The 23,334-nt window shown below is 49.2% G+C and overlaps 1 protein-coding gene across 1 annotated transcript in view; it reads left to right on the forward strand.

Annotated features, from left to right (window-relative positions):
- Window positions 1–456: 456 nt before the first annotated feature.
- LOC122370212 (papilin-like) overlaps window positions 457–23,334 on the forward strand; it is a 49,811-nt gene continuing 26,933 nt past the window's right edge. Inside the window, exons 1-2 of the mRNA XM_043345627.1 lie at window positions 457–579; window positions 9,797–9,924. Of these exons, the coding sequence (XP_043201562.1) occupies window positions 509–579; window positions 9,797–9,924 (199 nt within the window). The 5' untranslated portion in view covers window positions 457–508. The remainder of the gene's footprint in view (window positions 580–9,796; window positions 9,925–23,334) is intronic.

A 23,334-nucleotide genomic window follows, 5' to 3' on the forward strand; every position in this document is an offset into this window, starting at 1 on the left:
TAACTATATATGGAAACTATCATAGCTTTCTATGACATGTTAATATTTGATATGATATTCATAAATTATATAGCTTTCCCATTTGTTTTTGATCCCTATATCGAAAATAAATGATCATTGATCCCTAGGTCGGAACATACCTAAAGTTTCGAATAAATTAGCATGAACTGCTTGAAACGTTCTACTCGTAGTGGTAGTTAATCTCACATAGGATATGTAAAAATCAGGCGTTTTAGCTACATGTAGCTGTCGAGCACATCCGGTAGGTAGTTCCTAAATACTCCGCGGAGGAGGGGGGGGGGGGGTGAAAGGTGCGCCACCGCGCCGCCCCTGCCGTCGGCACCCTCGACTATTCGGCGGTCACTGGTGTGTGCCGGCGGGTAAAACCGCCGCCGGCGGCCGGCGCGGCTCAGTGCGCGGCGCCGCGTCGCCGCCGACAGTCGCCGCAGTACGGGACGGTACGGGACGGAGTACGGACGGTACGGTACGGACAGAGAGGAGCGCAGTGATGGCCCCCGCCACCGCCGCCGTCGCAGCTGCCCTGGTGACGGCACTGATCATCTCCAGACACGCCGTCAGGTGAGTGTCGTGCGACGTATGAACCTTCATGCAGGCAAAATAACTGCGTATTTCAGAATTTAGATATCGGTGACCTAAGGTCAGGTCAATTTTGTAACCTCTCCGATACAAGTCAATGGGGAAAAAATTGAAAGGCGCCTCTTTTGGACGAAAGTCATTTTAACTATTTTTAAACGCTAAGGTACAAACTGAATATGACACACTGAATCGCAAAATGGCACCCGTGACCTCTGGTTATGTTCCTGAGGTCATCACAGGTCACGAAAGGTATGCAAACCTTTTTCGCCAAAAGCTCTATAGCGATGAAAACGCCTTAGCTTTGTTCAGCTCGACGATACGCATCGACTGATATGCAGCACGACCTTTGCCTCAGGTCATGACATTGACCTGAGGTCAAATGCTCAATTTGATATGACAAGGCTAAAACGTAACTCATTCTACGCGTCTTGACGAGAGGAACACTAGGTATGCCGGTAAAAGTGAGCTCGTGCAAGGTTTGAGTCAAAAGTTACTGCAAAGGAACCGTTTCCACAAAAATGACCTATTTTGTCAGATTTTCCCACCTGGGCCTCGTTTCATAAAGCGAGTCTGTAACTTACGTCGGTTTTTGGTCTTGTATTGCAAGTGCATGTGAAGCGATGACGTTAGTTTGAATCGTTGAATTTATTTATCTTGCAAGCAAGAACAGAAGGGAGAAGGGGAAATAAATTTATCGCATTGCATGCACTTGCAATACAAGACTAAAAACCGGCATAAGTTACGGACTCGCTTTATGAAACGAGGCCCTGGAGGCAAACCCGTTGACCTTAGGTCAAATCTGAGAGAATAAGTCGGACAAAGCGTCAACAGGGCTATCAAATGCGCTTTTCCGGGGCACTAGTAAGGTGCCTAATTAGCGACCCCCTTAATTTGAACCGTCACTGCTCACGCTCTGTGGGTGCCACTGTATTACTGGCTTGATTTTCGGAGAGATCGTTCCTTTTTCTATTAAAATATAGTCATTTTCTGCCCCAATATTCACTAACTTATTTGTAGTGAGCATTTTGGCAAACCATTGCAAAAAACGCTAATAGGGAACTCTTCCCGATTAGCGACCGGGGAGGGTCGCTAATAAGTCTATGGGTTTCCCCATATTAAAAATGGCAAAAAATTCGACGCCTGAAAAGATGAAATATGATTTCAAAAATGTAACCTATACGCAAAGCACTCAATCACTCGAACAGGAACGTTTATCCAACACATTTACGTAAGTAAAAACTGATCACATGATGCACCGAAGGCGAAAAGAAGGCGGAAACCCAAATTTTGCGGGCTATCTCGTATGATATTCGAGGTCCGCGCTGAATTCGGCACCCCTGCAGTCGGTGACGACATTTGACATGCCCTGCCACACATTGCAATCTTCAGCAACACCTCATTTTCATTTCTCTCTTTTCCCCTTTCTTTCCCTTCTTGAGCTATTTGCGACCATGTCAGGCGCAAATAGGAAATATGAGTTGCGACACATTTTTAACCGCCATACTGTGCACAGTTAAACGATTCACTATGGGAAAACGGCAATCAATTGAAAAAGGAATGTCGATTCAGAATAAAAAAGGTGCATCATCCTAATGTGCATCGCTTTTCATCAGAGAGGGCCCAAACACACACGTTTTGGATAAGAAGCTCGTCAATTTTATTTAAAATCACCTGAAACGTCCCACCAAAAACATCGACAACCGTAAAACAATTTAATTTGATGACCAAAGTATGGCTGACCTTTTGACGATGTTTTTACCCCGTTTTCTGCTGCCAGTTCTTCTGTAGGGAGGTAGGTCGCAAATCGGAAAGGGTCGCTAATTAGGCACCTTACCCTATTGGTTTCTCAGTTATACGCCGGTTTGTTGAAAATTCTTACCATTTGGCATGGACATCGGATAAATTTGTCCTTTGGTGACCTCTGGTGACCTACTACGCATTTCAGACCCTCTGGAACAGTCCTTTTTGGCTCTTTCTCGTTACCTATATGCTTGATTTCAACCAAACTTTGACACATGAGTTTCAAGGGCCTGCCTAATTTTTACTTATATGGTCTTATAACAAAATGTCAAAATGAAAGGCACTTGTCATTGACTTGTAAAGGTAAAAATTGATCGGAAAACTCTGCGCCGTGGTAGAGGCTAGCACGGCGTAGCAGCGTCAGCTGTTGGGCCGCAGCTAAGCTCCGCCCACTGCGCCGCGACACCGAGACCGGTCATTCGCCGCTCGGGGTCAGGGCGGTGCGGAGCTCTGGCGGACTGGAACAAGACGCGCGCTAACGCAGGTATCCTTGCGTGAATATATATCGTATCTCGCGCGGAGAGAAAAGGATGAAGAATGCAATGCAATGCAGATCGATGTATGTATAAAACGATAAGCACCCCTTCAAACTACAGATTAAGCTCCAGAATGTTATTCCCTACAAAAAAAAATTGTCTTCAATAATTTATAGCGAGCTTCTCCGCTGTCCTGCATCCTACAGGCTCTGATGCATTTAAGGAGTAACGAGACAGAATCTGCTGGATTGTGTTTAGGTACTTATGTGACATTTAATGGCCTTATTTAATTGAGGATATCCACAAACGTACCGTACTTGCAAGTTGCATTTCGTTTTTATTTATTTTAACCCGCGCGGGGCTGGGGTCTCCAGCCGAACGCGCGGGGCTGGGGGGGTAAATTTTACCCCCCCCCCCCTGTTATCTCCCGAACTAATGGTCCGATTTGGAAAATTCAAACGCCAATCGAAAGCTCTCATCACGAACTACTAAAAACATGTACTTAATTTAAAGTTTGAGGTCAAGGTCAAGGTCAGGTCAAGGGTACAAATTGCAAGTTTCTACAGTATCGGCCTTGCACCGTAGTTGCCGAAGAATGGAGTCATGGACTGAGACTGATCGCCCAAAACGTGTTCTTAGGCTACCAAGACAATATTCGTTGCATACAATATCATTCAGAGGTCAAGGTCAAGGTCAGGTCAGGTCAGGTCAGGTCACCAAAAAACAAAATATAGAAAAGAGCATGTGCGACACATGTTTTATGGGTCATTTTACTCATAGAATTCAATAGGCACACTCAATAAGTGATATGGACCACCTCTGGATGAATTTCAGGTCGAGGTCAGGTCAAGGTCAGGTCAAGTGAGGTCAAATTTTGAAGTTGGTTGTTAAGGCCTAAAAAGGTGTCTATGTGATGCAGTTTTTCACGGCGAATCGAATGGTGCTATTTTTGTTTCCGTACGAGGTCTAGAACTTCCAAAAAAGTCATTTTTCAAAAAATTTGTGTGTCGTGACGTCATAAAATTTTGAATAACTCCCACATTTTTGAACCGATTCTTCTAAAACTTGGTATGTAGGTGCACATAGACCAGTTCTCTGACATATATTCCGTTTTTTTCGATAGACTTAAAATTTTGGATTTTATAATGATTTTCCCAAAAAAGTCAGTTTTTTGAAAAAAATTAGGCCAAAATACAAAATTGTCAAAAAACCGAGATAGCCATTTGATAGACAAAGTACAATTACGTATAACCTTTTTTGTTACGTCTTGATTCCTTTAAAAATGAAGATGTTAGCGGCGTTTGAACTTTTGCCGTTTTTGAGGCGAAAATGGCGAACATGACGTCACTAAAACATCAATTTCTCAAAAATTTTCCGACGGATTTCGCTCACATTTTCAGGGAACGTGTCAAATTGATGTAAGAAAAGGTACTGAAAGTTTGGCGGCGCTGCGCGCCGCCGTTTTTGAGATATCGCAAAAATTCGCGAGGGGGGGTAAAATTTACCCCCCCCCCAGCCCCGCGCGGGTTAAAGAATGAAATTTAATTATTTTTTGGGGTAAAAATATTCAATTTTTCCATAATATTTCCACAATACTTTAAGGACATTGTTGATAGATCTTAGGACCGAAAAACGATAAAACAGGCAAATATAGTATCTATGACTCAATCTGAAAATGTAGATATATGTAATATCGAGAGTTGATGATCTCCCATCCATCACTCCCCCTTGTCAGTCTATCGTCTATAATCTCTATCCCCGTCACTTGTCTCTGGTCTACCATCTTTATCTCTGTCTTTCGTCTACCGTCTTTGTCTCCTGTCTCTGCTCTAGCGTTTATGCTTATTGTTTGCTGTCCACTAGCCACCGTCTACCGTTAGTCTCTCTCATTGTCACTTTGTCACCTCTTCCTTTTTCTTTCTTCCTCCGTCTTTATTTGTCGTAGGACAACTTATTAAAAGTTCATGACGTGCAAACAAGTGCTGCACACCGCTGCGCTGCGCGCGCGGCCCGCACGCCGGCCGGCCAGACTGCGACTGCCGCCGACATGACCCGAGGCTGGACCGCAAGTGGGCGGAGCCAAGCCGCAGTGTGCTAGCGTCACGACCAATCAGAGGGGAGACAGCGCCCAGCCTGTGCCAGCCTCTAAGCAGGGTGCTGACGACTTTAACATTATCAGTCAATGACAAGTGCCTTTATTTTTCCTTTTTTGTTAATAGACCATATTGATAAAAATTAGGTAGGGATCTCAAACTGCCAATGCCAAAATTTGGTTAAAATCAGACGCATATACAACGAGAAATAGCCGAAAAGGACTGTTCCACAGGGTCTGAAACGCATAGTAGAGCCTGGAACGGTTAACAAAGATAACCAAGGGACCACCAATTTGCACAGACGTTTGTGACCCACTCAAAGAAACTAGATCGCTGAAATTTCCACCAAAAGACTTGCCATGAACTGAAGCTACTCATTCATTATCAAATTAACCCGCGACCGCCTGGGGGGGGGGGGTCGGATCCGACCCCCCCCCCCTCCGTTTTTCTTGAATAACTTTTTTTAAATTTAGTCCGAACCTTTTGATGGGAAGGATTCACAAGGACAGAGCCACCGCTAAGCGAAGCTTGTTGCGATGACCCTGCCCTCTACCCTCCGATCGCGCAATTCCGATTCTATGGCAGAATTTAGAGTCCAAAGTTTAACGTGCGCACAAAGCCGCGCACGGCCGGTCCCCTCGCTGACTTCGCCTGGCTACGGCCTGCCACCAACCGCAACCATACCTGTCAGGAGGCCCATAAATGTCTCATGAACCCCTTTCGTTATCTACTTGAAACTTGGCATACCTTCTCCCCCATCAATTTGACGTCTCCTGTGCAATTTTTAGGAAAAAATTTATATTTTTTTTTTTAGATATATCGATTTTAGTGATGTAACTACATGGCGTTTTTGGTCAAAAAGTGGTAAAAGTTTAAAAAATCGCCAAAAATCAGGGTTTGAAGCAAATTGCAAATTAAGGACATCAAAAGACGCAGCTCAACGAGTTCTTTAAAATGGCTATCTCGGATTTTCCATAAAATGCGTTTTTCACCCCTAAAAATTCAAAAAGCTATATTTTTTGGAAAACAGCTAATAAAATCCAAAATTTTGGGAATTTCCAAAAAACCGGAATATATGTTGTAGAGCTCTATTAGAACATTAGATGCCCCAAATTTCAACTTTCTATCTTGATTTTTGACCCCCAAATTGTAAAAAATAGCTCCAACATGCATAGGGCATGGTGACGTCATAAGCATTTTCGTGAATTAGAGGCACTTCTGAACATCGCATGTGAAAACAAATGGCACCACTAGATTCCTGGGACAAAGCTCGTCTAGAAAAGTGCATTTTTATGTCAAAAATAAAAAGTTGAAAAATTGACTTTTTTTCTTAGCCCTCGTTTAGTTATGTATAGTATTTACGATTTTTTATGCTTTCAATGCACATTTATCACCAGCACAGTGACTTGGGGTCACATATAACCATTACCATCGGATTCGGCGTGAAAAATAAGCCATAAAACATGTGTCGCACGCCCACGTAGCAGAAAGTGAAAACCGTGACCTTTCGTGACCTGACCTGACCTTGACCTGTACTTAGTATGACCCCTATACGCACATGGTACCTTCACTAGGCCTTTGAGGTCATTTTTGGTGAGTTTCGAGCAGCAGCTATCGATTCCGCTGTCCGTAAGCCGATTCATGCAAAACCCCTGAATTTGACCTTTGACCTGACCTTGACCCGAAAGTTGACCTCAATCTTAAAATCTTAAGAGTGCTTTGGGAAGGTCTCGTAGAGACCTTTCGAACGCCGCCTCGCGGGGCTCGATACGACCATTGGTTCTCGAGATAACAGGGGGGGTCGGATCCGACCCCCCCCCAGGCTGTCGTGGGTACGGAAATAGCCCAGGCGGTGCCGGGTTAACATCTAAAGGTCCCCTTATGACCTAAACATCATGTACGTACGGGTCAGGTCACAAAAACATTTGTGCAACAGCTTTTGAACCTACAAGTAGGAATAATTACGATCCAAGTTGCATTTGTTCAAAGCCCATAGACAGTTATAAACTTTCTCTAAAATCAGCAGGCCAATATGTGACCTTTTTTGACCTGGGTACTGGGTAGCATTAATTGTTAAAAATTCGAATCACTTTATTCCCTGACCTGGATTAGTGGCTGAAGTGAGTTGGTGGGAGTCGGATCAGACAATGGGAAATAGCTTCAAGTCGCGTTGATTCATTTGGTGGCATGTTTTGAGCTCTATAGCTCCACTGGTGAGCCACACTCTCCGGAGCAAATAAGGGTCGTGACTCTTGCTGAACTATCTCATCTCTACATAAACAAAATGGCCAAGGAAAGTCACAGACTGGTTTGGGCCACGTATTCTATGCGGAAGGGCCCTGCTATGTCGGCCGAATTTCGGTTGCATCTGGGGCCGTGCGTCGATTTATAGTGCGTCGATTAGGTAGGTACATCTTGCGCTGCCCAGGTCAAACGTATCTTGTTCAGAAGTGTTTTCATAAGTTATTTCGGTCTATGGGCTATCGAAAGATGTGCTTTGGATCGCAATCTTTTTTTTACTCGTTTATTAAAGACATGCTGTGCTAGTTTTGCCAACTGGTCCGGACCTTACTTGGGTCACGGGTTGACCTTAAGAGGTAAATGTGATGTTAGTTCAAACGACTTGGGGAACCACCGAATAGTTTAGGCCACGCATTTCCTAACACAAGGGCTCTGTGTGTGCGAGTTTCAAGTCGAACCGAGGTATCCCGAATCTGAAATAGTGGACTGAATGTGGGTTGAATCTGGACTGAATACATACATGGTGTGGTGACCAACATCGCTACTGTGGGAGATAGGTAGGTACACGTAAAAGCAGTTGCATGGTGATTGTATCAGCTCAGCGGGAAGGAGAATCTATATGATTGGGCGCATATTTTTGTGAACACTTCCTGAGAATTAAGATCTTGTCAAACTACAAAATGACAAAATGATGCACCATGATACACGATCATACAATTCCCTGTTTTAGCAAGGAAATCGGGTCAAAGTCAAAGGTCAGGCATAAAAGGCTCCACGGATTCAGACGCCCGTCTATCATCCCCGCCACGCTGGCCTTTGTTACCGAGCCCGCTGCTGTAGTGAGCTGACCTATATCGCCCCAGGCTGTCCGGCTATTCGATAAGTTCTGGACGTCTCGGGCGCGGCTCCAAGGCCGGACGGTGTTTTGAACGAGGGCCGGTGCCAGGTGCGCAGCAGGGTTCGGTGACGGCCGCTCGATACAGCAGACAATTCCGCGGCCCGGCCCGCACCTTAACGAGCCGCGCAGTGAAGACAATATACCGGCGGACGGCCGTGCAAGTGGCGACTATGGATCCCAGTGAACACATTTGCTAATGAGACGTACTGAACCCTGCAGGGAAAGCTGGCCATAAAACTGACGGCTGTTATTCGTAACAGAATGGAAGGCAGCACATGGCCAGTTTAGTTGATGGTAGAGGTAATGGTTAATTTTGAGAGCTGTTTGAAGGTATATACCGTATCAAGCTTCCCCAGGGCGGTGTTCCGATCACCACACATCGTGGCGTGCCCGTATGCGTGTGTGTGTGTGGAGGGGGGGGGGAGTTTTCACGCCCCTTCTGAGCTGCACTGAACAAACACGTCAAAAACGCAAGATAGTTTTAGAACCATAATATCTCTTCCCACAGGTATGCCATAAACAGGATGTAGCACAGCCAGTGTCACTCGAAATGTCATACTCGATCATGAAAGATCACCAGAAGTTTTTGACCAATCAGTTTGGATGGAAACATGGTAGAGCGATGAAGGCACCTGGAATGTGTATAACTAAAAATACGGATCTTGGTATGCAAGTGAAATGTTTAGGTCAGGTGATGACCTCGAACTTAGGTCAAATTATCAAGGTAAACTTTTCCAAGGTCAAATAAGACGCGTCTTGAGGAGACAAACGGTGGTGGGAAAATAAATGCAACATATTGATTGAGAATGAGTCAAAAGTTGTTGCAGGGCAAATATTGTTTCGGATTACATTACAGGTAGCGGTAGCGGTAGAGGGGTAGCGGGCCAAACAGTTGACCTGATGTCAATCTGTGCAAATATTAGCGAAAAGGTTTCGAAAAGGCTATCGATTGCGCTTTTCCGCTACGTTTTAGCTCTTTTGGTTCACGTTAAACGCTAAATTCACATGACAATTTGTCAAAAACGTGAAAACCTTACGCCATAGTTTTTTACCTTTGGTGACCTCAAGTGACCTAAGCGTTGGCCTGATAGCAAAATTATCGGTATATGATCTGTAATTATATGTGCTTTACCACCTTTACACTGCGTGCACACGAACAAAATGCAATGTTGACAGGCAAACGTTAGCAAGCGTTCGTGTTGAAAATAACAGTGGGTGGTGACTGTCGTGAGAGCAGTGTGTTGTTCACAATAGCCGGATGGGTCGGCTGTATTTATTACCTTGGCATCACGCGGCCCTGACCCGGAGCGGGGGTGTCGGGGTGGGGTGGGGTGAGGTCGGGGTGGGCACATGATGAGGCGCCAGATCGAGGGGCGATAGCAGCTGGCGTCAATGCATTTTATTCAGCCGGCACTAAATTGGATCAACGGGTGCACGCTAGTATAGGGTTGAGACAGGTAAAAATCGACTCGGTGGGTACGAAGTATAAAGGTTTGGAGAGACGCGAGTCACTTTAATTGCAGACCATACAAGGCGTGAGCCGTGTGAAGACCAGTGAGCTGCTCATTTTTTTGCAGTCAAATAGACTCGGTAAAACATTTTATTATGACATCATTGTCTACATGCCGTGACGTTTGCACTTCTGCCTCCTCTGATCCCGGTGACCCTCGCTGACCTGCGGCGGCCCACAGGGCGGCAGAGTTCTACTGCGACGAGCGGAGCCAGGCGTGCCACCCGGAGCCGTGCGACTCGTGCGGCGTGGACGTCATCTACCGGTCGGTCACCGAGTGTCAGCTCAGCTGCTCCCGCGCCGACGCAGGTCAGTGCCGCACCCAGAGACGGCCTGACCCGGGTCAGTAGCCTCGCACCGACCCGGTACAGTGGCCCGGGTCAGTAGCCTCGTACCGACCCGTTAGAGTGACCTGACCCGGGGCAGTAGCTGTTCTGTCTGGTCGTTCCGGGCCGACCGCTGGTTCTCTCTCTGACCTGCACACACCGAGTTATCTGAGCCAACTGTATTCTACAGCCCTATACATTTACATATATATATATATATGTAAACATATATATATATATATACATATATATATACATATATATATATATATATATATATATATATATATATATATATATATATATATATATATATATATATATATATATATATATATATATATATACATATATATATATATATATATATATATATATATATATATATATATATATATATATATATATATATATATATATATATATATATATATATATATATATATATATATATATATATATATATATTTATACAGGTTTCGTTGAAGACCAAGGAGCATTGAGTTTTTGCAAGTTTCCGGTTAGTTCGTTCGATTGTTCGAATGAGTTTCTTGGTTTCAGAAGGTAAGTTAAAAATTAATTCTCCAAAGTTGCTCATCAATGTCAAGTTACTTGGTTACAAGTGACGTTTCGGTTTATTCCAGTAAACCATTTTCAAACATAACACATTCACGTATGACAAGTGTAAACATTTTCATCGGACATCATTTGAGAAATATGTTAAATGCAAATTATCACGTGAGTTTTGGCAGGGTCTTGCTACGGTAGTTGCGTCCCACATAAAGTACACTTCACATTCATCGAATAAATCAGGTCGATCAAAAGAATGTTACATCAGGCGAATACAAGCTGTCACGACATGAGTGCATCTTCCTCACTACATGTAAACGTCTTTACAGCCCTAGTGTAACGCAAGAGTTATGTTGTTTGTTGAGCTGTGGAGCGCGTTGTCTGATGAGTAATGCCTCTAGTATCCAGAGCCGTGTTCTGTTGTGTTGTGTTTTGATGATGGTCGTGTTTTCAGTCAGAAGCTTTCTAGTGATAGTTGTCTGGTGTGCTTGCGTCATGTGTTGTTTTGGTGCCCCGTCTCTAAGGTGCATAGTGAGACGCCTTGACAGTGATGTGGTTGTAGCGCCAATGTAGTTTATTTCACGAAGCCTACAATCTTCGTATGGACATGAAAATTCGTAAACTACATTGGTGCGTTTGAGCTTGTCTTTGTTGTCTTGCATGTTGTTTCGAATGAGAAGGCTGCTTGTTTTGCAGTTTTTGTAAAAGATGATGAGTTTCAGTTGGTCAGTGGCATTTGTACAGGTTATGTTTTCCGAGACAATTTCTTTGATGACTTTTTCGTCTACTTTGTACGAGGGAGACATGTGGTTACGATAATAAAGCGTAATGCTATTTCTGGAACGCTCTTTTGGGGTCATCTTTTGGTTTGTCTCTCTATCAAGATGCTGCTTAATTTCTTCGTCTACTTCCCTATTGGAAAAGCCATTGTTGACCAAGATTTGTTTCAGCCTTTCAAATTCCACGTGTAATTTGGAAAGCAAACTCCATGGAAAGCTTCAGCAATGCCACATCGATGACTCAACAAGAAAACAAATAGAAAAGGAACTTGAAGCGAATTATCATAATGCTGAACATAGCAACAAGATAAAGATAGTAAAGAAACTATCATACCTTTACGAAGGGAAAATAAGCGTACCTGAATCAACAGATGGCTACATCAACTTATCATCGATCGAACTTACCGAAGAACAAAAACAGATTCTTAACCTTGGTGTGAACTGCCATTACCAAAGTAAATATGACCCCCTCGACAAGAAAGCCGAACTTGAAGTCTTGTATCAAGATGTGCTCAAGCTTCAAAAAGAAAACAAAATACAAGTCGACCAAAACTTCAAAGACCGCCTCGTCGGTGAAAGCTCTAAAGTACGTAGTCGCTGTAGAAGCAAACTCATCTCTAGATCGCTACACAAAGCGGCTAAGGAACTTCGGGAAGACGATAGAATTGTGATACAAAAAGCAGACAAATCGGCCATTTATGTCATCATGGACAAACATGAATACTTGGACAAGATGAACGAAATACTGGGCGACACTACGAAATTTGAAAAGATCTCGAAAGATACAACCGACACACTCAAAGCCAAAGTGAATCGAATCATCACAAGCGCAAACGCTGTCATTGGGGCTATCCATTTCACAAAGATAGTAGGTGAGTACGCTCCAGGATACGCATACGGGAAGGTCAAAACACACAAAGCAAACCAACCCCTTCGACCGATCATCTCTCAAGTACCGACCCCAACATACATGTTAGCGAAACGGCTTAACGATCTTCTTCAGCCATTCCTACCAGCCGGCTATAGTGTCAAGTCAACTGATGAATTCGTTGATATCTTACGAACCAAACGTCCAAATGGAATTTTAGCGTCAATAGACGTACAGAGCCTTTTCACAAACGTCCCTGTGAATGAAACAATCAACATTATCTTAGATAAAGTTTACAACAATCCGAACATTGCGCCCCTTAAACTTTCTAAAATCACTCTAGAAAAACTGCTAATCGCATGCACTACTGAATCTCCCTTCCGTGGACCCGATGGACAGCTGTACCGTCAAAAGGACGGCATAGCAATGGGCTCCCCACTAGGACCCCTTTTTGCAAACTTTTATATGGCTGAGATCGAAAGCAAGGTTCTCAGCGACGAAAGCATTCGCCCACATATATACTGCAGATATGTCGACGACATTTTTGTTGATGTTAGGGACGTAGACCACCTTAAAGATATTATAGAGAAAATGGAGACAAGCTCAGTGCTCAAGTTTACTTACGAACTTAGTGTTGAAAACAAGTTACCTTTCCTAGATATCATGGTTAACGTAAGAGGAATGAACTTTGAATCATCAGTATACAGGAAACCCACAGACTCTGGAAAATGTCTCAATGGCAAAAGTGAGTGCCCAGCGAGATACAAAACAAGCGTTATCAGAGCCTTCATCAAGAGAGCGGTCAAAAACTGTTCCTCTTGGGAACTGCTACACGTGGAATTTGAAAGGCTGAAACAAATCTTGGTCAACAATGGCTTTTCCAATAGGGAAGTAGACGAAGAAATTAAGCAGCATCTTGATAGAGAGACAAACCAAAAGATGACCCCAAAAGAGCGTTCCAGAAATAGCATTACGCTTTATTATCGTAACCACATGTCTCCCTCGTACAAAGTAGACGAAAAAGTCATCAAAGAAATTGTCTCGGAAAACATAACCTGTACAAATGCCACTGACCAACTGAAACTCATCATCTTTTACAAAAACTGCAAAACAAGCAGCCTTCTCATTCGAAACAACATGCAAGACAACAAAGACAAGCTCAAACGCACCAATGTAGTTTACGAATTTTCATGTCCATACGAAGATTGTAGGCTTCGTGAAATAAACTACATTGGCGCTACAACCACATCACTGTCAAGGCGTCTCACTATGCACCTTAGAGACGGGGCACCAAAACAACACATGACGCAAGCACACCAGACAACTATCACTAGAAAGCTTCTGACTGAAAACACGACCATCATCAAAACACAACACAACAGAACACGGCTCTGGATACTAGAGGCATTACTCATCAGACAACGCGCTCCACAGCTCAACAAACAACATAACTCTTGCGTTACACTAGGGCTGTAAAGACGTTTACATGTAGTGAGGAAGATGCACTCATGTCGTGACAGCTTGTATTCGCCTGATGTAACATTCTTTTGATCGACCTGATTTATTCGATGAATGTGAAGTGTACTTTATGTGGGACGCAACTACCGTAGCAAGACCCTGCCAAAACTCACGTGATAATTTGCATTTAACATATTTCTCAAATGATGTCCGATGAAAATGTTTACACTTGTCATACGTGAATGTGTTATGTTTGAAAATGGTTTACTGGAATAAACCGAAACGTCACTTGTAACCAAGTAACTTGACATTGATGAGCAACTTTGGAGAATTAATTTTTAACTTACCTTCTGAAACCAAGAAACTCATTCGAACAATCGAACGAACTAACCGGAAACTTGCAAAAACTCAATGCTCCTTGGTCTTCAACGAAACCTGTATAAATGAGAATATCCTGCCCAAATACACGAATATATATATATATATATATATATATATATATATATATATATATATATATATATATATATATATATATATATATATATATATATATATATATATATATATACAAGGCTGTCTCAGTCTCGCGCCGCGCAAGTTCTAGAATTCTGCCGGCTACTCGCGCTCGGTCCGTGACGTCGTGTGACGTCACAACTACGCGGCTGCGCCGTACACTGCCCGCGCGGCGGCCATACACCTTAATGTAACGTTTCTTCTGTATTTTCACTTTCACACAATACTATGTACACACACATCGGCAGCCCCGCGTCCCCGTCCTCTCGGCTCGCGGCCCGCCAGCCGACTGCCTGCCGCGCCGGCCGCGCCGGCGCGCGCCGACAACTTCCGGGCCGTGCCGCTAGGTGGCAGCAGCTGCCGGCCGCTACAAACCTCTACACCCTTCCCCCCTTGACAGGGAAAGTACCTACATCTGTACGTAACGGCAACCCGGGTGACACCACTCAACCGTTCCCCTGCGGCACACTATCACATGAATGACGAACAGATCTACGCCACGGTAAGCACTCGACAAACCAACCTCATACCCTGCTCACCCGCCCCGGCCTCAGCCTCAAGCGCAGACCTACAATCGCGCACGCCGCACACATCTACGAATAAATCATAGCGAAAATGGCAGCACGGGTGCCTGGCGCCACGCCCGGCTGAGCGTCACGATGATACGCAAACCAAGTCCGCACTCCGGTGTCCCTCGGGTCAGCGGCGAGCAATCACGATACACAACACAATACAATACAATTTGTGTTCGTCGAACACAAATTCACACCGCGCCGGGGCGAATCTCCAGCGAATTCGCCACAGACCGGGACAGCCAGAGCCTAATATATACACAGTGCCGCCCTTGGGCGTCCGCCCGCTCAGGTAATTAGTCGCATATCACCACGCAGCCGCGCGACACGCCCTCAGGTTCGTGTTACCAAGTGTGCTCGTTGCAGCGGTGGAGCAGCGCCACCACTCCGCTATCCAGCACACATATCCCTCCCGCTCACTGCCGCGGGGCCATCCACGGCGGCAGCCGTGCGGCTATCTTCCGATATCCGGCCGCAGTCAGGTGGATGCCGTCGGACTGGAAGTAGTTCGCGGCCGCGGCCGCTGTCAGGAGGTACTCTGACTCTCTCCCGCGGCGACGACGCTCGGTCAGGCATCGCCCAACACACGTCACCGACACGTTGCCGTTCAACTCCCGGGTCCAGCGTACCATTTTTCTCTCCAGGTCGAACGCAGCCGTGGTTTCCCACTTGGCCGCCCCGCACTCGGCAGTCAACCCATCCCGCGAGGGCCGCGGCGTCGGACCCACAAGAATGACGGGTGCAATGGTGGCCACTTCTGACACCTGGGCGGTCACTGCCGACCACAGCTCCTGGCTCATTTCTCTGGGTGGTCCATTGCGGGGGTAAATATCGTTACCCCCGAGCCACAGTGCTATGGCTGCCGGGTACACTTCATTGGTATTAGCCCATGCACGAACCACGTCGATCAATGCCCCGCTGCTCAGGCATCCTGCCCAATGCTTGCCGATGTTAGCGGGCGGCACCCATACTGCCACTCGCCAGTTACGGGCATTAGTGGCAAATTCGGCATGCCGCACAATAGAATCGCCGATTATGAGACCGGAGGGCCGCCCCGTATCATCCAACGGTCTCATTGGGTGTTCCAGCGGAGAGGGGATCGGCGACCCGCCATTCCCCCTCGGCGGACCATCGCGGGCCGCGGTCCCGTCGGCGACCTTCCGCCTTGGAGGGCTCTCCGACCCTTCCTGTTCCACCGGAGAGGGGATTGGCGACCCGCCATTCCCCCTCGGCGGACCATCGCGGACCGCGGTCCCGTCGGCAACCTTCCGCCTTGGAGAGCTCTCCGACCCTTCTATTGCCTTCCTCTTGTGCGGCGGCGACGCCGGAGCATCGCCCTGATCTCCTGGGGCCATGTTGAAGGAAAAAAGGATGGTCTCCCACTCGTCCTCCCCCAAGATCTGCTGCAGGATGTCGTCCCCCTCGGCCATGGGATCAGGTTACGAGTACGGATGTTTCCCGCAGGTCTGAAATCAAACGACGCGTTATTGGCGAATATATACAAAATACACCGCGGACATTCAGGCGATACTGCACACCCCTTAGAAAGCGGAACCCGCCTGATATGGTACGACCGGCCGCGACATACGGCCAGCCCGCGTGAAACGCGGAGTGGGTGGGCCGTAGATAGGAGGCTCGTCTGCTCTCCCCTCCCCCACTCCCCCAGGAGCTCCTGCCGCCGGAGGACGATACTGGAAGAGCAGCAGATGCTGAGGAATTCCACTCCGCTCGTCGTCCGCAAACCGACCTCCGCCCTGCTCATCTGCTGGTCGGGGCGTAGGGGCGGCCTGGCGGACTCTTGTTGCCTCTCTGTCTTGCCCGGTCCTCTCGCCGCCGGTCCGCTGCCGTTTCTCTTTAAACGGCTTCAGGTGGTTGTGGTGAAGCACCCGGGTCTTCCCATCGCTCCCCACAACCCTGTAGACCACCCCGCTGTTCCGCTCGTCGATGTGACCAACAACCGTCCACGGTCCCTTGTAAGGCAGGCCCAGCTTTGGCTTCCCGCCTGCTGAAGCTGTGAAGTCGCGCACCAGGACCTTGTCTCCCACCTGATAGGCATGTGCTCGCCCTTTCTGGTTGTACCTCTTGCAGGCTTCTTGTGACGCGCGTGCAGAGTTGCTCCGTACTCGCTCATACGCGGCGCGAATGACCCGCAGCCGATCTTCCAAGTAGCTCCGCACTGGCACCGCTTCAGGAGGTGGACCGTATGCTGCATCCAGGGGCATCCGGGGTTCAAACCCGTGCACTAGGAAGTACGGTGTGTAGCCCGTGGTGCTGTGCACCGAGGAGTTGTACGCCATCGCATACGCCTTTACTTCCTCGTCCCAGTGCAGCCCCTCTTTGTCGATGTACTTGCTGATCATATCCTTGAGTGTGCGGTTGAACCTCTCAACCATGCCGTCACTCTCGGGGTGGTACGGAGTAGTGCGTGTCTTTTTGATGCCCAGTCTCTCGCATATCGCTTGGAAAAGTCGGGACTCGAATTGGCTGCCTTGGTCGGAGTGGAGCCTTTCCGGGACCCCGAAGTCGTGGACCCAGTCAAGGAGGCCCTCCAAGACGGTCTCTGTTTTCTGGTTGGCCATTGGGTAAATCCGAACGTACTTGGAAAAATAATCCATTATGACTAGGGCACACTTATTTCCTCTGAGTGACGTCGGCATCTCAGTGATATCCGCTGCGATTCTTTCGAATGGTTTGGAGGTCAACTCTGTCACCATCGGGGCCCGTTTGGCCGGGGCTGGCCGCTGCCTCCTCTGGCAGAGGGTGCAGCCCTCACAGAACGCACGGATCTCTCCGTACATGCCGGGCCAGATAAACCGGCGTCTGACACGGAACGAGGTGCGTTGACGCCCCAAGTGCCCGCTCGTGACGTGGTCGTGTGCCATTGCCATGACATCATGCCGCAGCTTCTTTGGCAGAGCCGCCCGAAACGTGTCCCCAGACGTGATTCCGACCACCCCATCGACGACCTTTACTTCGGACCATCGGGAGTTGAGCACCTGCTTCCACTCTCCCATCTCGGCCGGCTTTGGTTGCTCGCCGCGACTCAACCAACCGCGTATCTTTTGCAGCACGCCGTCGTTTTCCTGTGCGCGACGAATGTCCTGTCCCGTGTCCATTCTGTCTCCGATGGGATCTGCTCCACCCTCGATCGTCTGCTCAACAGCATTGACCGCCCCTGTGCGTGACGCATCCCCGGTGCCACCGTCGGGACTGGGCGGCCCGCCCTCGACCCGACTGATGCCCGAGGAGCCGTCATCACGCGCGGTTCGCCGCATGACTGCTGCAGATCCGTCATCTTGCCTGTCCTCGGCCGGGGTGAGAGCGGCTTTCGCGATCACCATGGTGATGGCCATAACGAAGGCACAGAGCCACGACGCGACGGCCGTGTCAGCGGCTCGGGTGCTGTCCACGCCAGCATCTTCGCTTGAGATGAGGGCAGTTACCGCTGTTGCTGTGTCTGGAAGCGCCTCCTTGAGCCCCGTTGGGCGTCTCGACAGCGCGTCCGCGTTCCCGTGGTCGACTCCCGGTTTCAGGGCCACTTCGAAGTCGAATGTGCTCAATTCCACTGCCCATCTCCCCCGTCTGCCGGTCCCGTCCCTTTCCACTGCGATGGACTGTGGGATGTTTGCGAGGGGTTTGTGGTCTGTCACGATTAGGAATTTAGCACCCACGGTGTACTGTCGGAATCTCCGAATCGCGTGCACTATGGCCCACAGCTCCTTATCATAGGTCGGCCATTTCATTTGGGACTTCGTCAGCGCCTTGCTGTCGTACGCAACGACCCGTTCGGTCTCACCGACCCGCTCTGCCAGTACTGATCCCACAGAGCCATTGCAGGCATCGGTATACAGCACGAATGTCCCTTTGAACGACGGCAGCGACAGTACCGGAGGTGACGCCAGCACACTTTTGAGTTGGTTGAAGGCGTGAGTCATCTCGGCTGTCCAGTCCAATCGCCCCGGAGATAGTGCAGCGCTCCTCAGAGGCCGGCTGACCTCGGCGTAGTTTTCGATAAATTTTGCGTAATAACCGCACAAGCCGAGGAAACTTTTCATTTCATCATCGGTTACTGGGGCCGGCCATGTGAGCACTTTCTCGACGTTCCTTAGGTCGGGACGGATGCCCTCCTCCGACACCTGATGGCCGAGGAATGTCACCTCCTTCTTGGCTAGGTGACACTTGCTTGGCTTCAGCTTGAGGCCTGCACGCCGGATCCGCCCGAAGACCTCCTCCAGTGTATCCAGGTGTTCGTTCTCAGTTCTGTTGAATAGAACGACATCATCCAGGTAAACTAGACACGTTTTCGTATCTAGCCCTGCCAGCACCAGCTCCATTAGGCGCTGAAACGTCGCACTGGCGTTTTTTAGGCCGAACGGCATCACGCGGAACTGTTGCAGACCCCGTCCCGTCGTGAAGGCCGTCTTCTCTCTGTCTTCCGGGCTCATGCCAACCTGCCAATAACCAGCGGCCATATCCAGGGTGGTGAACCATTGCGCACCGGCCATTGAGTCCAACGCGTCATCAACTCGAGGGAGAGGGTATGCCACTCCTTTCGTGACTCCATTCACCGCCCTCATGTCTACACAGAAGCGAAAAGAGCCGTCCTTCTTCCGCACCAGGACGACGGGGGAACACCATGGACTGGTGCTCTCCTCTATCACCCCGTCCCTCAGCATCTGCTCCTTCTGCAGCTCCACTTGGTCTCGTATTGACGTCGGTATCCTGCGGGCCGGCTGCCGGATCGGAGTGGCATCGCCTGTGTCAATCCGATGCTGCACCAAGTGGGTGCGTCCAATGTCGCCTGGGTGCTGACTGAATATGTCCCGGTACTCCGACACCAGGCTTCTTAGCCGGGACTTGCCATCCTCAGACATGTCGGAGCCGTCCACGTCGACTGCTGTGACTGATGCCGGAACATCATCATCATCGCCTTGGTCGCCGTCGCTGCACCGCGGCGACCCGCCACCGGTGACAGCGCCGGCGTGAAGACCATCATCCTCACTCAGATCGAATTCGTTGTCACCTCCCGGCAGAATCGTGTACAGCGTCCCGATATCGCTGCCCTTAAGAAATCTGGCCTCGTGGGAACCGACATTAGTCAGCTGTATCGGAACAGTGCCATTACCATCCACAGTCACCACCTCCCTCGGAATCAGGAGGTCCTCCCTCAGCGCCGTGTGACTGGGCTCGATCACTCCCTGCAGCGCACACGGGTTACTCACCTTCCCGTTGACTGGTACCACAGAAGCTCTGACGACGATGACTGACCGCGCCGGCACCACCGTCGTGGCGGCCAACAGAACTCTCGCCCGACTGGGTCGAATGGCGCTGTACGGAGGCAGACGAATTGACATCCCGGCCAGTCTGATCACTCCCGCCTCGTCATCGATAACAGTGCCATGACGGCAGCAAAAATCACGCCCCAGGACCAGCTCGTACATCAGTCCCTTGACCACTGCCGCGCTGGGAGTAGCGAATGTCTTTCCCTGGATTTCGATTGTCAGGTCTTGAACAACCCCCGTGATGTGAAGCGGCTCACCGCCCGCCCCTCGTGCCGTCTGGGATGGCGTCGTTAGCCGACACCCCAGCTCCCGCTGGACATGCTCCTGCAGACCATCGCGAATCATCGTGAAGTCCGCCCCGGAATCCACCAGGGCCCAGACTCGCCGCGTTCCCAACTGCACCTCGACCACCAACGCCGTGATCTGGGACCCTGATGGACGCCGGGCCGATGCTTGTCCCTCAGCACCGGCCGCCATCAGTTTTCCTGACCGGTGTACTGGGGCTCGTGGCGGCTGCTTTGCACTGGTCCGGTATGCGACCGCTGGTCCATCGGGACTGGGAGCATGCGGCAGTCCGCCAGCCAATGCCCGTCCCTACCGCAGCCGAGACAGAACGGAAGTCTCTGTGGTGTAGCAGACTGCCGAGCCGAGCGCGGGCAGTTACGCACCATGTGCCCAGCCTCACCGCATCCAAAGCAACGGCCTACGTTTTCGGTGGACTGGCGGCCTCTACCTGCGGTTCCCTGCACCGTACACGCGCGCCGCGTGTGACCGATCTGGCCGCAGTTATAACAGCGCAGGTTGACCGGGGTCGCGGCTGTCGTTAGAGCCACCGCTGACTGATCATAGGCGAGCTGACTAGACTGTCTGCCCCCCAGCTGCCCGCCGTGGTGGCCAGACGTGTCGAGCTCGTGCAGCATTTGCTGCATTTCCATCATGCGGCGCTCCAGCGCCCGCACCCGATCCGTCTCCGTCTCATCGCCGCCTCGTCCCGCGGCAGGTAAGTCACCGGCGACTGAAACCACTTCCCGACCGCGCGGCAGCGCCGTCACGGGACCCGCGACTGCGCCCTCCTGTGAGTTAGCAGCAGGAGCCGCCACTGCAACGGCGCCAGCCGCCGCCGCAGCCGATTGCCGGACTGCCAGCATCGCATCGTGACGTGTCTGCAGCTCTCGGGCTGCAGAAATTGCAGCTGACAGCGTTTTCAGATTTTTGCTGCACAGCTGACTCTGAAGCTGCTCGTTACGCAGTCCGCACAGAAAACGGCTCGTCAAATGGAACTCGACCGGGGCGTCTCCCACGCCCTCGTCTGGATACGCGGCGCGTCCCAGATGACGGATACGATCGGCAAAATCGGCTACTGTCTCCCCAGGTGTCTGCATCGCGCGTGCCAGTTCCGCCTGTGCCTGCAGTGGACCAACCTCAGAGCCGTAACGCACACTCAGCGCCTCGACAACCTGTGCATAATCGGCCTGGGCAGCCGCCGACAACGACGCATATAGGTCCAGAGCCCCATCTTCCAGCAGGGCCGGCAAACACTGCAGACGTTCCGCGGCAGACCAGGTAACAGTTTGTGCCTCGAAACGGTTCAGCCAGCGGCGCCATTCCTGCCCATTTGCACCGGTAAAGGGTTTAGCCTTTGACATAAAAATCAACCTGGGATCCATTTCTCCCTCAAACTGACAAAAACCGACCGTAATATTTACACTACACGATATCCTATTCCGCCGAAAACATCGATCAAAATGCCGGTCGCAGCTACCTTACCGTGATTCTGGCTCACCAGCTCCGGTTTTTCGGTCGTGGCGTCCTACCGACCGCGCCAATTTGTAACGTTTCTTCTGTATTTTCACTTTCACACAATACTATGTACAGTAGGTCTATTAAAAAAGTCCCCAGCACCAGTGGGCGCTGCCTTCGCTGAGCGGAACCCCCGTCTGCCTGTCCCATATCGCGCCGGGCTCAGGTCAGGTGGGGTCAGCGGGACCGCTCGGTCCGGCCCGCGGGCGGTGGACGGGCGGCCGGTAACGCTTTCCGCCAGCCAGCTGTAGAATCCAACAAACGGGACGGCTGCCGCTCAGCGCAGCGAAACCGGTGTTAAAGAATGGCAGTAGATGATCATGGCCACAATGATTATGAGATAGTCATTGTTAGCCCGTGCCCCACAGGAATGCCTAGACTCTCACGCCCTGTTGAAGGGGAAATGGGGATTGAGCATCATTCATATAACTCACACTCAGCTTTGGGCATTTCAGTGGTATTCGAAGTAGCGTCAAAAGTAGCAAAGAAAAAAGAAAAAAAAATACATCAGCCAATTTTAGATCGGGTCAGAGCCAGAGGTCATGTCACTAGAGGTCATCGATGGTAAAATTTTGCTTGGACAGGGTGCGTTGCGCACACCGGTGCATTGGGTTTCCAATTTCCATGGAAACATCAACAGACTCGGAAGCTCGCAACGCTAGCGTGGAGCCGAATTCATAACAACCGCCGCAACAATGCAGCAGCGCAGCGCAGCGTGCTGCAGCGCGGGGCCATGAAACACCGCCCAGGGCTATCCATGCGTCAGGGCAATCCAACCCACGTGATGGGCTCGGCCCCAGCGGAGCATGAGGTCCAGGACTCCCGCCCAGGCCCCCTGTCTCCCCTTAATTCCTGTAATCCTTCCCACTCTGAAATCGACTGAAAAAGCCTAACCTAACACAACAATCAGCTCGTTTACTGCTATGTCGGAATAATATTGTCAGATTTAATTAAGGTCAACGGCTTAGCACGTAAATAACAGCAACTGCCACCATTGGTATGACAAGAAAACCAATTGCTTTTTCACAAACACTTAAAAGTTTTTAGCTTAAAACTTGCATGAAATTAATTTTACCAGCCTCGTGTTCCTCTTATCAAAACGCTTCGAATGAATCAAAAGTTTATCTTTAAAGGTCATTTGAAAAATTTGGCCTATGTTCAAAGACATGACCTGGCCATAAATGGTCATGATGCATACCAGGATATTAGATCCGTATCGTGGAACTTAACAAACACTTCAGATGATTTCATAACTTAGCATGTCTATAAAAAAATAATCATTACATGGCTCATATGTAAGCTGGGTGTGTGATCAGGCTTACGAATGTGTTGAACGCAACTGATAATGTTCTGTTGGCCACAATTTCTATATCTAATTTATCCTCCCGGATTTCATGTTTCTATTAATGACACCTTGACGATGTCGAGAAAAAAAACGCTTAGGAGATTTAACAGCCTGAGATACATAAGGAAGGGACTCTTCCGTCCTCGCTATCCTCAGGAAAAAACCAATCCGCATCGCCCCTAGTCTTCATGCTTCCCTCTCTG

This window comes from Amphibalanus amphitrite, unplaced genomic scaffold (genome assembly GCF_019059575.1).
Source record: "Amphibalanus amphitrite isolate SeventyFive unplaced genomic scaffold, NRLGWU_Aamphi_draft 001109F_arrow, whole genome shotgun sequence".
NCBI lineage: Eukaryota > Metazoa > Arthropoda > Thecostraca > Balanomorpha > Balanidae > Amphibalanus > Amphibalanus amphitrite.